The sequence below is a fragment of the Megachile rotundata genome, chromosome 5, assembly GCF_050947335.1.
Source record: "Megachile rotundata isolate GNS110a chromosome 5, iyMegRotu1, whole genome shotgun sequence".
Taxonomy (NCBI): Eukaryota; Metazoa; Arthropoda; class Insecta; order Hymenoptera; family Megachilidae; genus Megachile; species Megachile rotundata.
Genome location: NC_134987.1, coordinates 4299360 through 4315366, shown reverse-complemented (window position 1 = coordinate 4315366; position 16007 = coordinate 4299360). Strand labels below are relative to the sequence as shown.

The 16007-nt window shown below is 41.5% G+C and overlaps 1 protein-coding gene across 2 annotated transcripts in view; it reads right to left on the bottom strand.

The window, feature by feature from the left end:
• The window catches only part of LOC143264509 (uncharacterized), a 169951-nt gene that overhangs the window by 128597 nt on the left and 25347 nt on the right, over window positions 1–16007 (bottom strand). The window contains exons 3-4 of one of the 2 annotated variants that reach the window (XM_076531987.1): window positions 4934–5155; window positions 2636–2680 (exon numbers count right to left, since the gene is read on the bottom strand). In XM_076531987.1, the coding sequence (XP_076388102.1) occupies window positions 2636–2680; window positions 4934–5046 (158 nt within the window). In that variant the 5' untranslated portion in view covers window positions 5047–5155. Of the gene's footprint in view, window positions 1–2635; window positions 2681–4911; window positions 5156–16007 lie in introns of both variants that reach the window. The other variant, XM_076531988.1, reaches the window with a different exon arrangement.

Sequence of the window (16007 nt, the reverse complement as noted above, 5' to 3'; positions counted from 1 at the left end):
TAAAGCTTCCCCTTAATTGCGGATAAGGAAAAAGTTGTTCAGAATTGTGACCCTGATAACATATTAAAAGGACATTAAAATCGTCCAAAGTTGATTTCAAAACTTTTCAACAATTTTTCGCTAATATCTCGAAAACTAAAGCTTTCCGCGAAATTTTTATATGAACAAAATTGTTCAGAATTATGTCCGTGATAAGATATGAAAAGCGCACTAAAATCGAGAAAAGTTTATTTCAAAAGTTGTCGGTTTTTTTGCAATAACAACACTTTGCAATTAAAAAATGAAAAATTTTTTGATAATGGTACCAATGGGGAGTCAGAACCTACCAGATGCTAAAGGTTTCGTTCCGATCGGTGCATCCAGCTAGGCGTAATCGGCGGGCACACATAGAAAATAATAATAATAATAATAATAATAAAAAAAAAAAAAAAAAATATACTGATCGAATTGAGTAACCTCCTCCTTTTTCGAAGTCGGTTAAAAACAGTTGATTGAGCCGAGAAACGCGTACATGTGTGCATGCACGTAAATCTGTGCATGTACATATAATATATCCAGAATTTGACTTGGAATGCTATGAACGAAACCCGTGTTTAAGCAGAAATATGCGCTGGCAATTTTTAATGACTATCGCGGCAGGAGCTCGGCTCCACGGTACGGTTCACTTCGAACCGTCCCGTTCACAAAGGTCTAGATAGACCATAGTTACATTCTATACACACTAACACCTACTTCGCGGCGTGCTGTCGAGTTATATGTATAGAAAAAAAAAATAGCTATACAAGCTTTGCCTATGTTCGGCTGTACAAAGGTTGACATGTTCAAGAAAATCTTTTAATTTTGCGCCGCCTCCGAAAAAGTTGAAATGTATTTAATATACTACCTAACGAGTAAATAGGTTTCACTCATATCTGTGACGTAATTGTATGATTCAATGAAATAGAAATTACTTCATTAGGAAATAGAAATTATTTTATACTTTTTAGTGCACTTCGAAGTCGGTGTATTTTTTTTTCTGAAAATTATTTTATTAGTGCATTTCGAAGTCGGTGTATTTTTTTTCTGAAAATTATTTTATATATTTAATTATATTCGCCTTTAATCATTTCTCATGAGCCCGAGATTTCTAAGAGCTTTTGATTATTTAAAATACGTATACTCGATTACGCTGGATCTGATGGTGCGAGACATAGCCGCACGAGATACCTTATATTGCGAAGTCGAGATAGTTAATCCACATCACCCACGGTGGTGCGAGACATAGCCGCACGGTGTGCTTGATATCTTTGCATATTTAGTCGGCTCATGGGGAGACAACGACGAGGAGGTCGTAGATACCAATTACGTAAGATCCTACGCACCCTATACCTACTCTGACTAGCTCCTACTCCGCGACCAGTTATCCGCGAAGTTAAGTATCGGTTATTACCTATTGATATATCTGTGAAGAAGATCACAGTGAAGGATCTACTACCTAAGGATCCGAGACGAGAAATCTATTGTAAAAGTTAAAGAGGAAGCTTCGGGTAAGTACTGTGTCATACTTGTGCACCCTGGGATCCCTGACATACGACGGGCGCATGTACCGCGTGGTCTAAAAGATTGTCAATTCAACAACGATTCCGGACCTTCATGTTGATATCAGCAAAGGTACCATCCAGGACGTGACAATTGAAAAAGTAGAATAGTTATCTGGCAATCAAGCACTGGCATTGATGGTTGATGCCAATTTTTTAACACATCAATATAAAATAATACGTCAGCAGGCTAAAAATGTGAATTGCAAATTATGGGTTGATTTTAACCCATTTAACAGATGGCAATATTGCCTTTTGGATGCCAGGGGATTCATTAACAAAGAAGAGAAAAACACCCATCTAGTGACCAGCCATCTGCTCTCAGCCACTTGAGAAGTAACCAGGTCGAACAACTTGACCAAGGTACCGCCGAACAAGTGACCAGCCTGCCTCCAATCACCTTCACAGAGACACTAGCCAGCCATCTTAGAGCCAGCCAACCGACAACTACCTTGGAACATACACCTGGACACTACCTCAGGAAGACACCCCAGTAGAATTTAAGTCCCCTACATATACACAATACAACACTACACTATAGCGCGTTTAAATTTCATTTAGTTTTTGTATCATATCTTTCTTAAATTTTGTCATTTCTCTTTCCCAACTTTGTTTTTTTATACATTATTTTTGCTCGAGCGTCCACCTCCAAGACTTGAAAGCATCGGTTACCGCGATGTTTCCTCTAAGGGGGGAGATGTTATATACGTCAATTATTTTTTAAATTATGGTGGCAAACAAAGTGCATTATAGGCGTTTAATAGTAATCGAGGATAACTCACGCTCTACGCTATGTCAATTAGCAGAAATGATAAATAAATAAAAATCAACCATCCACAAACATATCGTGAAGCTTGGTCACGTAAATTCGTACAATGTATGGGTTCCCCTCGAATTAACGGAAAAAAATCTGATGGATCGCATCTCCATTGCGATTTGCTGTACAAACGAAATGAGGAGGCGCCATTTCTGTGACAATTAGTAACGGGGGACGAAAAATGGTTAAATTATAAAAATGTGGAGCGTAAAACGTCTTAGAGAAAGCGTGATGAACTTACCATCCCAAAAGTCGGTCTTCATCCGAAGAAGGTAATGCTCTGTGTCTGGTGGAATTGGAAAGGAATCCTTTATTATAAGCTTTTACCTAACAATGAAACAGTTAATTCTAAAAAGTATTGCTCTCAATTAAATAAACTGAAAACAGCAATCGAACAAAAACGTCCAGAAATCGTGAATCGTAAGGGCATCGTATTTCATCAAGACAATGTGAGGCCTCATATGTCGTTGACAACTCGACAAAAGTTGTTAGAGCTAGGATGGGATGTTTTACCCCATCCACCATATTCACCGGACCTCGCGCCTTCAGATTCCCGCTTATTCCGATCATTACAAAATTCCCTTAATGAAAAAAATTTCAATTCTTTGATCAAAATACAAATTTATTTAGAAAACTTTTTCGCTGAAAAACCTGAGACATTCTAGAAGGACGGAATTCAAACCCACCATAAAAATGATTAAATAGAAAACTCAAAGTAGAAAGAAAGAAAGAAAGGTATAAAGAAGAAGAGCCATTGTTAATTGTGTTCAGAGGGGACACGTTACCGACCACACTATTTTAGGATACATTGTAGAGAATGGGATGATACGCCCTTCAAAAAATAAAACAACCGCCCTTATGCGTTTTCCCGAACCGCGGATCATAAAGTAGATACAGTCTTTTCTCGCGTTGTTAGGTTATTTCCAAAAATTTATACAACACTATTCTATTATCGCGAAGCCGTTAACCGATTTGTTGAAGGCGAATGTTACATTTGAAAGAGAAGAACACTGAGGGAGGCCAAAAGAATGGCGAGACAAGAAATAGAAATAATGAAGAAGAAAGCAGATGACAAGCTAATTGAAGGTTTGATCAAACTCATACAGGAAAGGGTACTTGAAATAACCTTTGTCGATCAAGTCACAGCAGCTAAGTATAGAATCGATGTAATAAATGGTGCAGTGGGAGCATTTGTTCTAACAAGGTTCAGAAAAGGCGTGATCCGGGACTGCATCGGAACAATGGAGGAGCTAAACGAAGAGGCTATATGTGGCCAGGGACAGTTTGTGTTAGAAAGACTAAGTAGAAGACAAGTGAAATTAGCATTTAAGGCTCATTATCACTTGTAACGAACAGTTCAATAAATGATTTTTAATCGACTTATTGACATTACTTTCAGGACATACCCTGTACTCAGAAAACATCATTTTCGCGGAGGTACAGCTCAGAATAAGCCTTTTATAAGCGAGAAGAAAAGAAGAAAGAGATTAGATTTCGCAAAAGAATATTTATGCAGACATTTTGATTTTTGGAAAGAAACTATATTTACGGATGAAAGTAAAGGTTCTGGGCAGGAAACAAAATTCAAAAATACCATGTGCATCGTGTAGCGCGACTCAAGTGGACCACGAGTACCCATGTTTGGCGTTCCAAATCGCCGTCGTCGCTCCAAAAGAGGAGAAAATGTCTCCCGACCGGTCGAAGTACATCGGACATACGGCGCTCTTACTCCGGCCAGAAGAAAGCTCCTCTGTGCAAACCTTTCACCGTCTGCACCACCAACGGTCTGCACTACGCCGGGCCGTTCCTCAGAACTTGGAACAATGCCACGATCGTGAAGGAAGTTCTGAAGAATGACGACCTCTTGCAGCTACTGAAACCGAACGATGTGCTGATCGTCGATCGCGGATTCCGCGACGCTGTGGACTACATGGAAAACCTAGGTTACAAAGTCGTCATGCCAGCAATGAAAGGCAACAGGAAGCAGCTTCCTTGCAAAGAGGCCAACTTCTCTCGACTGGTTACGAAGCTTCGTTGGATCGTTAAAGCTGTGCATGGTCGCGTCGCTCAGCGGTATAAAATGCTGCACCATACCCTCGACAATAGAGCGCTCCCCAAAGTGCGTTCGCTTTGTCGCGTCGTCGGCTACTTGGAAAACAAATACGACCAGCGATCGTGGGGAGACGTTCATATGTCTTCCGAGATCATTGATCGCATGCAGCGACGCTTGGGAGAACCGAACACCCTTGGAGAGCAGGTGCAACGAGAGAGGTGGAGTCGCAGAAGCACACTTCTGCAACGGATTTCGGCCACCACCCTGACCAATTTCCCGAAACTGATTCGAGATCACTTACTTCTATTGACCTCGGGGGCCCATATCAAATCGATCTTGCTCAATCATACTTAGCGGAATTGATGGAAGCCGACACCAACAACGTCTCCATGATGTTCGTAAAAGAAACACCGAACATCGTCCGTTTAGAAATCAGGTCGCGACATGCGAACGCAAAAACTTACCGAGTCTACATCGATTACGAACCGAAAATGGACCAGGTTGAAGGAATTCGGAGATATTGGTGTGAGTGCTCGATTGGGAAGCGGACAGTAGGCTGCTGCTCGCATGTGGCCGCTGCGATCTTCTACTTGGCCCATGCTCGGTACCTCCCGCAGATTCTGCGCCCGGCTGCACAGTTAACGGAGCTCTTCGTGCCATCCGGAGGAGAAACAGAAGTAGAAGGGAGTGACAGCGAGGCTTGAATATCTAAAATAAACGATACCTCTGTGATTCTGTCGAATGCACTGAAATGTGTTTTTTTTAGTTCGTGAATGTGTTTTCCGATCCGAATCAAGTCACGAGTGCTTCCAGAGCGGCTTTCTCGTGCTTATATTGTGGTTGGTGTGCGAAATGTGTAAAATCGGGTGCGACAAACAAGGGTTTTTTCGAAATTGAAGTATCGGGCTCCCAATGGATTTTCGATTGGGGTATCGCATTTTGTTCGCCTCCAAGGGGGACACAAATTGAGTGTGTAGCTAGAGTACCAATACTTTGTACGCTCATCAGAAAGTATGTTTCTCCAGCTTTCCAAAGAACACTCGATCAGCTCTGTAGCCCTAAACGCGGCTGAGATATGAGCATTTCAAGTCGCCGTATGTCCGACGTACTCCCGGTCGGGAGACATTTCCGCCTCTTTTTGGAGCGACGACGGCGATTTGAAACGCCAAACATGGGTACGCGTGGTCTACTCGAAGCGAGCTACACAATCCATATGGTTTTTTTTTTTCAATTTTTTTTTTTCCGGGGCCAAAAAGTGTATCTTATGCGCCGAAACCCTTTTAAAGAATTATCAAGAGAAGTGAAATAAATGTGTTTAATTTTTAATATTTAAATTCAATAGACTGGCCCTATGTGGAAAGAGTCAAACAGTGTTATGTATGCTGGAAATACGGACATACTCAGAGGTTTTGCAAAGTGAGGAGGGCGCTTTGTGGTAGATGTGGAGAGGAGAAGCATGGCGTGTGTGAAAAGGTAGAGAGATGCATAAACTGCAAGGGAAGTCATGCAGCGTTTGCGAGGTGCTGCTGGGCATACCAGAAGGAGTTCGCCATAAAAAAGGTTATGGCATATAAAAATGTGGCGTTTGAGACGGCAAGAGTAATATTCGAGAGAGCGGCAGGGATAAAGGGATTGAAGGCGGATATTGAGGATTGGAATGGTTACGAGAGTAAGGAGTTCCCGAGATTGGAGAAAAAGAAAGTCAGAAGAGTATTTGCGAAAGCAAGGGGTATGAAGTTAAAAGAGAGAGTGGGGGAGAGTAGCAGTAATAAGGAGGAAGATGTGAATAAGGGTGCTATTGGAGGCGCAAATTGGGCGGAAGTGGTACGCGGGGGAAGGAGAAGGGGGAGCGAAAGGGAGGATGAGGAGTTCAGACAGCCGAAAGAGAAAATGAAGAACAGGAAAGTTTTGAGACAAAGAACAGGTTCGATAAACTGACTGAGGAAGAGGAGGGAAGGAGGATTGTAAAAAGGAGTAAGAACGTGACGGGAGGTTTGACGATCAGGAGAAGATATCCTTTCCCCCACGACCTGGTGGGCGAAGAACCGGAGGGGGAGGCGGAATATCAAGAGTATAAGTTGGTAGTGGAGAAGAGGAAGGAAAATGAAATATTCTTGAGGTGGGAAATTCTTGAGTTGGCAAACGTGGTGACTACAGCGCCACTTGAAGTGAAACGGAAGCGTGGAGAGGTAGAAAAAGACGTAAAAGACGCGGAGAAGGACGGTCATTTTTATTTCGAACACGTAGGTGAGAACATCGAAGTAGCTAGCGTAAAAGGAAAAAACGAAGTTCGAGAAAGAGAGGACAGAGACGAAAGTGGAAAGGACGAGTGCATAGAGAGCAAGGACTCAAGTAGAAGTAAGAAATTAGATAACATAAGGGAGGATGTAGAAAATAAGGGAAAAGTACAATCGAACAAAGACTCAAACAACAGCAATAGTAATAGGAATAGTAGTAATAGTGTAGAATATAAGGAAAAAAATCAACAAAGGGGTAGATAAAAGGAAATAAAAGGGTATGAAACGGGGGAAAATAAGAAAAAGGAATGGGCAGTTGAACTGTATGAGGAGGACGCCACGTGGGAAGAATATGTGGTGTGTTGCGTATTAAGAACGGGGAGGAGGAACGAAGAGAAATAATTTAATAAAAATCTATAGATTTGTACAGGGGGCGGGAGTGAATATTAAGACTAGAATGGTTGGTTTTATCCGAGCTGAGGTGACGACGAGGAGTAGAGAAGAAGCCAACAACTTGTTGAGGAGATCCAGCGGTAAAGAGGAGAAATTGTCCACCTTCCTCTCCAGAAGGATGAAATACAGGAGGGGCGTAATCTTTGAGTGGGAAGACTCCGTAGAGGAGTTGAAGAAGGAGGCAACCCCTGGACAAGGGAGCTTTGTGCTGGAGCGGATGAAGAAGAAGAGAATTGTGGACGGGAAAGTAGTGTTTGAACCTTTGAGCTCCATAATGATTATATTTAGGGGGGCGTATTTTGTCTACGAGGTTGCTAATCGGACAAGAGCACGTAGGGATTAAAATAGAACCCTTTATGGAGCCGGTAAAGCAGTGCTTTAGGTGCCTAAAATTCGGACACATTCAGGCAGCATGCAGAGAACAGGTGAGGAGATGTGCGGTCTGCGGTGAAAACGAACATGGGCAATGCGAAAAGAGCCCCAAGTGCGTGAATTGCGGAGGTGAGCACGGCTCTCTAGCCAGATTATGTTGGGTATGGCAGAGAGAGGCGGCGATAAGAAAGGTAATGGCATACCGCAACGTAGAGTTTAACACTGCAAGAGGAATTGTCGCCAGATCACTGATGTAAGGGCGTTATAAGAGATTGGCCGGGGACTATGGAGGAACTGAAAGACGAGGCGATGCCTGGACAGGGGCAGTTCGTATTGAAAAAACTTAGAAGAGGACCGAGAGAAGAGGGAAGAAGAGGAAGAGGAAGAGCCTTTATTGATTGTGTTTAGAGGTGATAAGCTGCCAACGTCGTTATTAATAGGTCAAGGGCATGTGGGTGTTAAGATTTGGCCCTATATTGAAAAAGTGAAGCAATGCTATGTCTGTTGGAAGTATGGTCACACGCAAAGATTTTGTAAAGTTAGGAAACCTTTATGCGGTAGGTGTGGTGATGAGAGGCATGGTGTGTTCGAGAGTCTAGCGAAGTGCGTTAATTGTAAAGGAGATCATGCGGTGTTTTCGAAAGACTGCTGGATTTATCACAAAGAGTTCGCGATTAAAAAGATAATGGCGTATAAAAATGTGGCGTTCGAGACAGCGAGGAACATGATAGAAAGGGCAGCAGGGATTGAGGGGTTGAGGTTAGAGGGGGATGATGATGGTGAGTTTGAGAGTAGGGAATTTCCGAAATTAACCAGGAAAAAAGTTGTGGAAATGTGGGAAAGTAAGGAGGTTCCAATTCATGAGGAGGTGAAAGTGATCAGAAAGGGATTTGCGAGGTCAAGAGGAATTAAATTAAAGGAGAGACATGTAGGAGGTGAAAGAAGAGAGAGGAGAGAGGAAGAGGGGAAGAGCCAGGAGAAGGATAGAGATGGAGATCAGGAGGTATGGGCAGATGTAGTGAGAGGAGGAAGAAGAAGGGAAGATGGCAAGAAGATGTGTCATTTGTAGAGATAGAAACCACGGACAATGCAAAAAGAAACCTAAGTGCGTCAACTGTGGGGGCGAGCACGGATCCTTAGTTATGGCATACAAAAACGTCGAATTTGAAACGGCCAGGGGGATAGTAGCCAGATCTACGGGAGATTTTGAAATGGACAGAACGGGAGGAATCGAGGAGTTCGCAGGGAGTAGTGGTGATTTTCCTGCTTTAGCGGTAAGAGAAAGGAGAGAAACGTGGGAGAAAAAAGAAGTATCAATTCAAAAAGAGGTGTAATTAATCAGAAGACTTAGACAGGACAGGAATGGTAGGAGAAGTGGTAGTGGAGAACAAGGAGAAGGCAGAAAGGCTACTTTTAGCGAACTCGCAAGAAGAAGCCCGGAAGAGAGGAAAGGTGAGGAGGAGGAAAATTGGGGACAAGTAGCGAGTGGAGGAGGAGAGAAAAAAGGTATGAAGGACAGAGAGGGAGAAGGCTGGAAACAAGTAGGAAGAGGTTTGAGGCCTGCGTGCCACAATGAAGAAACAGACGGATTAGTGACGGGAAATAGGTATCTCTGCCTAGAATGCAAGGAGAAGACTGAAATGAAAGAAAAGGAAGGAAAAATACAGATATTGAAGAGAATACCGTTACCACATGTAATGGTAGGAGAAGAGCCGGAAGGGGAATGTGAATATGAGAGGTTGGAATGGGCGCTAAATAAAGACGAGATGGAGAAGGAGAGGAGAAGGGTGAAGAAAGAAAAATAAATGAACAGTTAGTGGAGTTAGAGAAGAGGAAGGAAGACGAGATATTGAAGGAAGTGATCAAAATGCTGAAGGAGAAAAATCTTGAAGAGAAATTTCATGACATAATAAGAACCAGAAAATATAGAGAGAAGAGGATGGTGAGGCCCGACCCTAAGGAGGATTGGAACGCGGTTACTACACCCCCTTTTGAGTTGGAGATAGATCAGAGGACAAAGGACAGATTACGAAGGAGGGCTGGAAAAGAGAGGGCGGAGTTAAGAAAGAGGAAAGAGGAAGAGGAGATTGAGGAGGTAATTCGCAGGGAAGGCTGGAAGAGGATAAGAGAGAGGAAACAGAAGACACGAGAAGAAAGGTCAGCCCCTGGTGAGGACGGAATTGGGTATGATGTGATGAAATTATGGACGAGAGGATGGAAGGAAGCGATCCTGATAATTTATAATGAGGTATGGAACAAGGGAGAAGTCCCAAAATGTTGAAAAAAAGCAATAGTAAAATTTATTCCTAAGCCGCAAAAAAGAGCTCTGCGGCCAATATCGCTAATGAATTGTCTGGGAAAAACGCTGGAAAGAATGGTAAATGAAAGAATGAGAGTGTGGGCAGAGGAAGAAAATAGGATGAACATTAATCAAAATGGTTTTAGGACGTGGAGGTCGACTATGGATAATATCAGTATTCTGGTCAATGGAATCAGGGAAAACTGGGGAAAAGGAAGGAAGGTGATGGCTGCTTTTATTGATGTCAAATCGGCGTATGACAATGTCAAACACGATGGGATGATACGAGGGCTGAAGGAGATGGGGTGCCCGACGAAGATGTCGAGATATATTGAGTCATGGTTGAACGAAAGGAAGATTGAGATAAGGATGGTGGACGGAAATGCAGTAAGGATGAAACTACAGAAGGGGCTACGACAGGGATCAGTTTTGAGTCTTCTGTTATATAATTTGTACACGGTGGGAATCGTGGAGAGGCTGAGAGAGATGGGGGTTGGGATACTTCAATATGCAGATGATATTGTGGTGCTTGTAGAATTCGAGGATAGGAGGGAAGGGAAAAGCAAAATAGAAGAGGCGATAAGTAGATTGAAGGGGAATCTAGGAAAGATAGGACTAGCAATAGCAGCGGAAAAAACGCAGATAGTGAAATTTGACAATAACAAGAGGAGGAGAAGATTAATTAAAGAGGAATTCAATGTAGAGGGAGAGAAGATAGAGGAAGTGGATTCAGCAAAATTTTTAGGAATTGATAGGGCGTTGGAGTTCGGGAAACATACGGACTATGTTGTGACAAAGTTAAAAAGGAGAATAAATGTATTAACCGTTTGAGTCCCAGGGGATATTGAAAAAACACTGTCGAAGAATCCCAAACAGCGCAACGGCGCTTTCTCTAAATGAGTACGAAAAGACCCAAGCAGCGCGATAGCGCTTGTTTTATTTTGTGTCGAGAAATACCAAGTGGCGCGATCGCGCTTTGTTTATTTTACATCGATGAATCCGAAACGGAGCAATAGCGCCTCTTGTTGTGTTAGGTCATGTGATTCTTCATCGTTTTCTCATCGCTCCGTTACATTCATTGCAGCTTGCAAAGTGATCGGACATATTCTTGCGTAAGTGCTTCTCATTGTTAATAATTGTGTGTTTCAAAATGATTAGACGAAGCAACGCAAAAAGTAAGTAAAAAATTAATCTAAATTTACTGTTTAACTTTTCTAAATGTGGTGTATCCCCAAAAAGGTACAATGAGTCGAAAAGGAAAATCTATGAGCATAATCACAAATCCATGTGATCATATTATTGACAACGAGGATGACTACATTGTTCCTGTAAACCGCAACAGAAAACGCATTCTGAGTACTTCAGAGGATAGTAATAGTGATTTATTGCTTCAATGTCCACTAAACAGTTTACGAGTTTCTGAAGACGTTTCTAATCAACGTGATTCACTCGAGCACAGTGAACAATCTGGTTCGCGATGTAACTTCTCTAGCCAGAGTAAACCCATTGAATACTTCGAACTATTTTTTGATTCGACACTATGGTCACTAATAGTTGAAGAAACCAATAAATATGCGGAGTCTTCAAGGCATTTACAAAGAGAATTAGAAGCATTTGAAGCAGAGATTTGGACAAATGTTACCGTTTTAGAGATGAAGGCATTTATAGCAGTGATTTTGAAAATGGGAATTACGAGAAAACCCACTATACGTTCGTATTGGTGCCAAAATTCGCGTAGCATACCTTGGTTTCGAAGAATGTTTTCTCGAAACAGATTTCAACAAATTTTGAAATATTTTCATTTAATTGACAACTCTTTATGTTTTCCACCTGCTCACGATAAATACGATCCCTGTGCAAAATTTAAGCCACTTGTTGAGCACGCTAACAAAGTATTCAAATTACATTATAAACCACACAAAGAATTATCAATCGACGAGTCGTTGGTTGGGACGCTATGTCATTCTAGCATAACGCAATACCTGTCCAATAAAAAACACCATCGTTGGGGAATAAAATTCTGGATGCTGTGTGATTCCATTTCAAAATGTTGTTTGGCGTTCTCTTGCTATAAAGGTGCAAAAGAGGCAACTACTACTGATAGAAAAAAGTTCGGACTTGGATATGACGTTGTGGTAAATTTATTAAAAGATAGTAATTGTTTGAATAAGGGGCATCACATTTTTGTCGACAATTTTTTTACTAGCGTAGAATTAGCTACATACAGTGTTCATTCTATATAAGCAAAAATGTCCTTTCCGATATAAGCAAAAATGTTATCCCCACCACTAGGGAGAAGACCCCTCGAGACGCCCGAGGTTCGCTCGCCGGGAAATGTAACGTGACCCGGGTATTAGTGAATCCGTGAGACAATACCAATGCAAATATAAAACTTTTTTATTTTTGACTTTTTCGTTGTCAAACTTTCACCAATTAATTCTTGACATTTTTCCGATTAAAATGAGACCAAACACGATATAATTTGGACTATTTTTACTGGTTTAATTGACGATAAAAGTTTCTAACGCAGAGGAGGATAGCGAGTGAAGAAGAAAGTCTGTTCTGAAAGATCAAAAGTCTGTTCAATTGTTTGCAATGTTTAAGCATTGCTAATTTTTTTATTTTTCACCCATTTTTTTATATAACTTTCTCCATTATATTCGTGACATTTTCCTGACTAAAATGAGATCAAACACGACATAATTTAAGTTATATTTACTTTCAATATCTTATTAGAGTAAAGTCATCGATGTACAAGGTAACACTTGAAATTACGAGTAAATAGGGCCCGAAGTATGTCGTGTTTGGTCTCATTTTAATGAGAAAAATATTAAACATAAGTGGTATGTGTGTGTGTATGTACTATGTAATTGTATGATCGACATGGGTGCATAATATGAATGAAGCTTGAGTATGGTATGATTGAAGTTTGCATATAATGAAGGTTGCTAGAAGATTGTAAGATTGTCTTTTTGGTGTGATCGAATGTTTTGGGAGCAAAGCTAAGAGGGCATTGCTTTGAGAGAAATCGTGAGATAAAGACGTGCGAGATATATAATTCGAGAGATTCCATTTGTGTTGTGTTTAATTAATTATAACTATTCATTCTTTGTTAATAAATTTCATTAACCTTTCTAATTATTAAATATTATTCTACACATATAATGGAAAAAATTTCAAAAAAAAAAAATCGAAAATAAAAAAGTTTTATTCTTGCATTAGGAGTATCCTTCTAGTAAGTCACTGTTTACGTTCGGTCTCCTTCGCTCGAAATGTAGTACCTTTACGATATACGCAAACGGCGACCGCGTTATTTTTCTCTTCTGTCCTTTTCTACGTTCGGCAAAACATCAATCAATGTAGGATCTGTACGATATACGCAAAACCTCAGACCCGAAAGATTTGCGTATATAGAATACCCACTGTAATAAGAAGTGTAGAAAGAGTTAGCCATTGTGACAAAGTGGTTGTAAAAGAAAGGAACTACGCAGTAGGTGAAAATACGGAGGAAGACAAGTGCGAGAACAAGGGAGACTTGATAAGTGATATAGGTATTAAGGAATTGAACAATAATAATAATATAATAACCGATAAAGATAATTTTAACGTAGACATAGAGGAAAATGGGCGGAAAAATCCGGTCAATAGGGAGGAAGTAGAGAGAGACATTGATAAGCACGTGGAGAAGGAATATGGAAAGGAAGGTGTAATTAGGGGGGAAAATGAAAGGAGGGACAGGGAATGGAAGGTTGAATTGTACGAGGAAGAAGCGAAATGGGAGGAGTATATTGTGTACGTGGTTCTAAGAAATAAAAATAAGAATAGGAATAGAACCAAGAGGAATAATCTAGTAAAGTTATATAGGCTAGTGCAGGGAGCAGGGGTAAAGATTAAGACTATAAGAATGGTTGGTTACACCAGGACGGAGGTGTCGACGAGGAGCAGAGAGGAAGCGAACGGGCTACTGAAGAAGTACGGAAGCAGAGAAGGTGTAGTTTCAGCGTATTTGCCTAGGAGAATGATGTACAGAAAGGGAGTAATACATGAATGGGAAGACTCGGTGGAGGAGTTACGAGATGAGGCGATGCCCGGCCAGGGCCAGTACGTGTTGGAAAGAATGAAGAGGAGAAGAATAATAGATGGGAAGCTGGTCTATCAGCCGTTGAGGTCCATTTTAGTTACCTTTAAAGGAAGCATACTGCCAACATGTCTTTTAATAGGGCAAGGACATATAGGAATAAAAATAGAACCGTATGTAGAACCCGTTAGGCAATGCAATAAATGTTTAAGGTTTGGGCACTTTCAAGCGAAATGTAGAAAAACGGAGAGATTATGTGTGGTGTGCGAGGAAAAAAGCCATGGACAGTGTGAAAGAAAACCAAAATGTGTCAACTGTGGGGAGGACGGAAAAAATGGCGTCGGTTAGGTAGGACGGGTTAGGTTTTTTTTGGATTTAAAGTTTTTTATTAGTTATATAAGGCATAGAGAAAGGAGTGGAGGAAGGGGTGAGGTTCTGTATAATTAGGTTTGGAATAGGAAGTTGGGAGAGGAGGAATTTTGAGGTTTATCCTCTCCACCGTATACCCACGTGGTAGGCGGGGGATAAAGTTTTGTTGTGCGCGACTGGACGCTAAATAACAAGTGTGTAAGTGAGGAGGAGGTTGTAATTAATATATTTGGTGGCCCTAGAGGCGGATGAAATATTATGATGGAAGAAACGGAAGTAGATAATGGTGAGGATAAAATGTGCGAAAACGAAGAAAAGATGCCAAAGGAAGTTTGTGATATAAAAGTTATGTGTGAGGGAAGTGAAAAGGTGATGACAGAGGATGTAGAGAAACTGGAGAACTGGGATATGGAATTTTTAAAAGAGGATGAAGAGGAGGTATTAGTAACACTGGGTCTGTGCAATAAGAAACTTGAGGAAATGGACAGAGAGGAAGTAGAAGATTGTGTGAGGGAGAAAGATAGAGACTTAGACGAAGAAAATAAGGAAAGGAAATTGACAAGGAGAAATATAGGAGAAAGGAAGAGGGTGAGAGATGCAAGTAGTGGGGAAGAAGAGTTGAGGAAAAGGGAGAAAAAGGAGTCGGAATTAGAGGATAGTGAAGAGGAGAGTGAAATTACGAAGGGGGGAGAAGAATGGCGGAGAGAAGAAAAGACTGAAACAGTGGAAATAGGGAATACCGGAGAGGAACTGAAACAGTTGGCAAAACTGGAGACGGTGGCGCCGCTCGAAGAAGAGTGTGCGAGAACGAAAACGCTGAAGAAGGACGCAGAAATCGTTCATTTTGACGGCGTGGGTGAGAGAAAGCGGACTAATTGCGATAAGTGTGAAGAAGTTTTGGAAGAACAGCAGAGGAAAGTTGAAAAGGGTAAAGAAGAAGGTAAAGATATGCAGGGAAACAAGCCTATTGTTGTAGATTCAAGAGTGCTTAATGATAACGAAAAGTATAATTTACAGAAGCCGGAGGAAAGGATAGGTGCGAAAAGCACGTGGCGAAACACAGAGTCGAGTAGGGAAGGGAACGGAAGTGTGGAGGAAAGGAGGACAGAGCGTGGTGGGATTAGATACGAGGAGAATTTTTGTGGAAAAGAGTTCGTAGTAGGCCTGTTTTTGAAAAATAATAGCGTGAGAAAAAGTAAGAAATTGAATATGGGCACAGGGGCAAAGGATTGAAGGCACAGGGGCAAAGGTGGAAGGCATTAAAATGATTGGTTTTAGTAGGGCAGAGGTGACATTCAAAAGAAGAGAGGAAGCAAACAAGGTCATGGAAGAGGGGCAGAAACGAGAGTGGTATGTTGGAGCTTTCATCCCGGAAAGGATGAGATTTAGAAAAGGCGTCATTAGAGAATGGCCGGGAACAATGGAGGAGTTGAAGAACGAAGCCATGCCGGGGCAGGGGCATTTCGTACTGGAGAAATTGAGAAGAGGTTCAGTGGTAGAGGGAAGAAGGGGAAGACGGGACGATGAAGAGGAGCCATTGCTAATAGTTTTTAAAGGAGATAAGTTGCCGACTACGCTATTGATCGGGCAGGTACACGTGGGAGTGAAGATATGGCCATATATTGAGAGAGTTAAGCAGTGTTATGTGTGTTGGAGGTTTGGACATACGCAGAAGTTTTGTAAGGTGAGAAGACCGCTCTGTGGAAGATGTGGGGAAGAAAAACATGGGGTGTGCGAAAAAATTGAGAGATG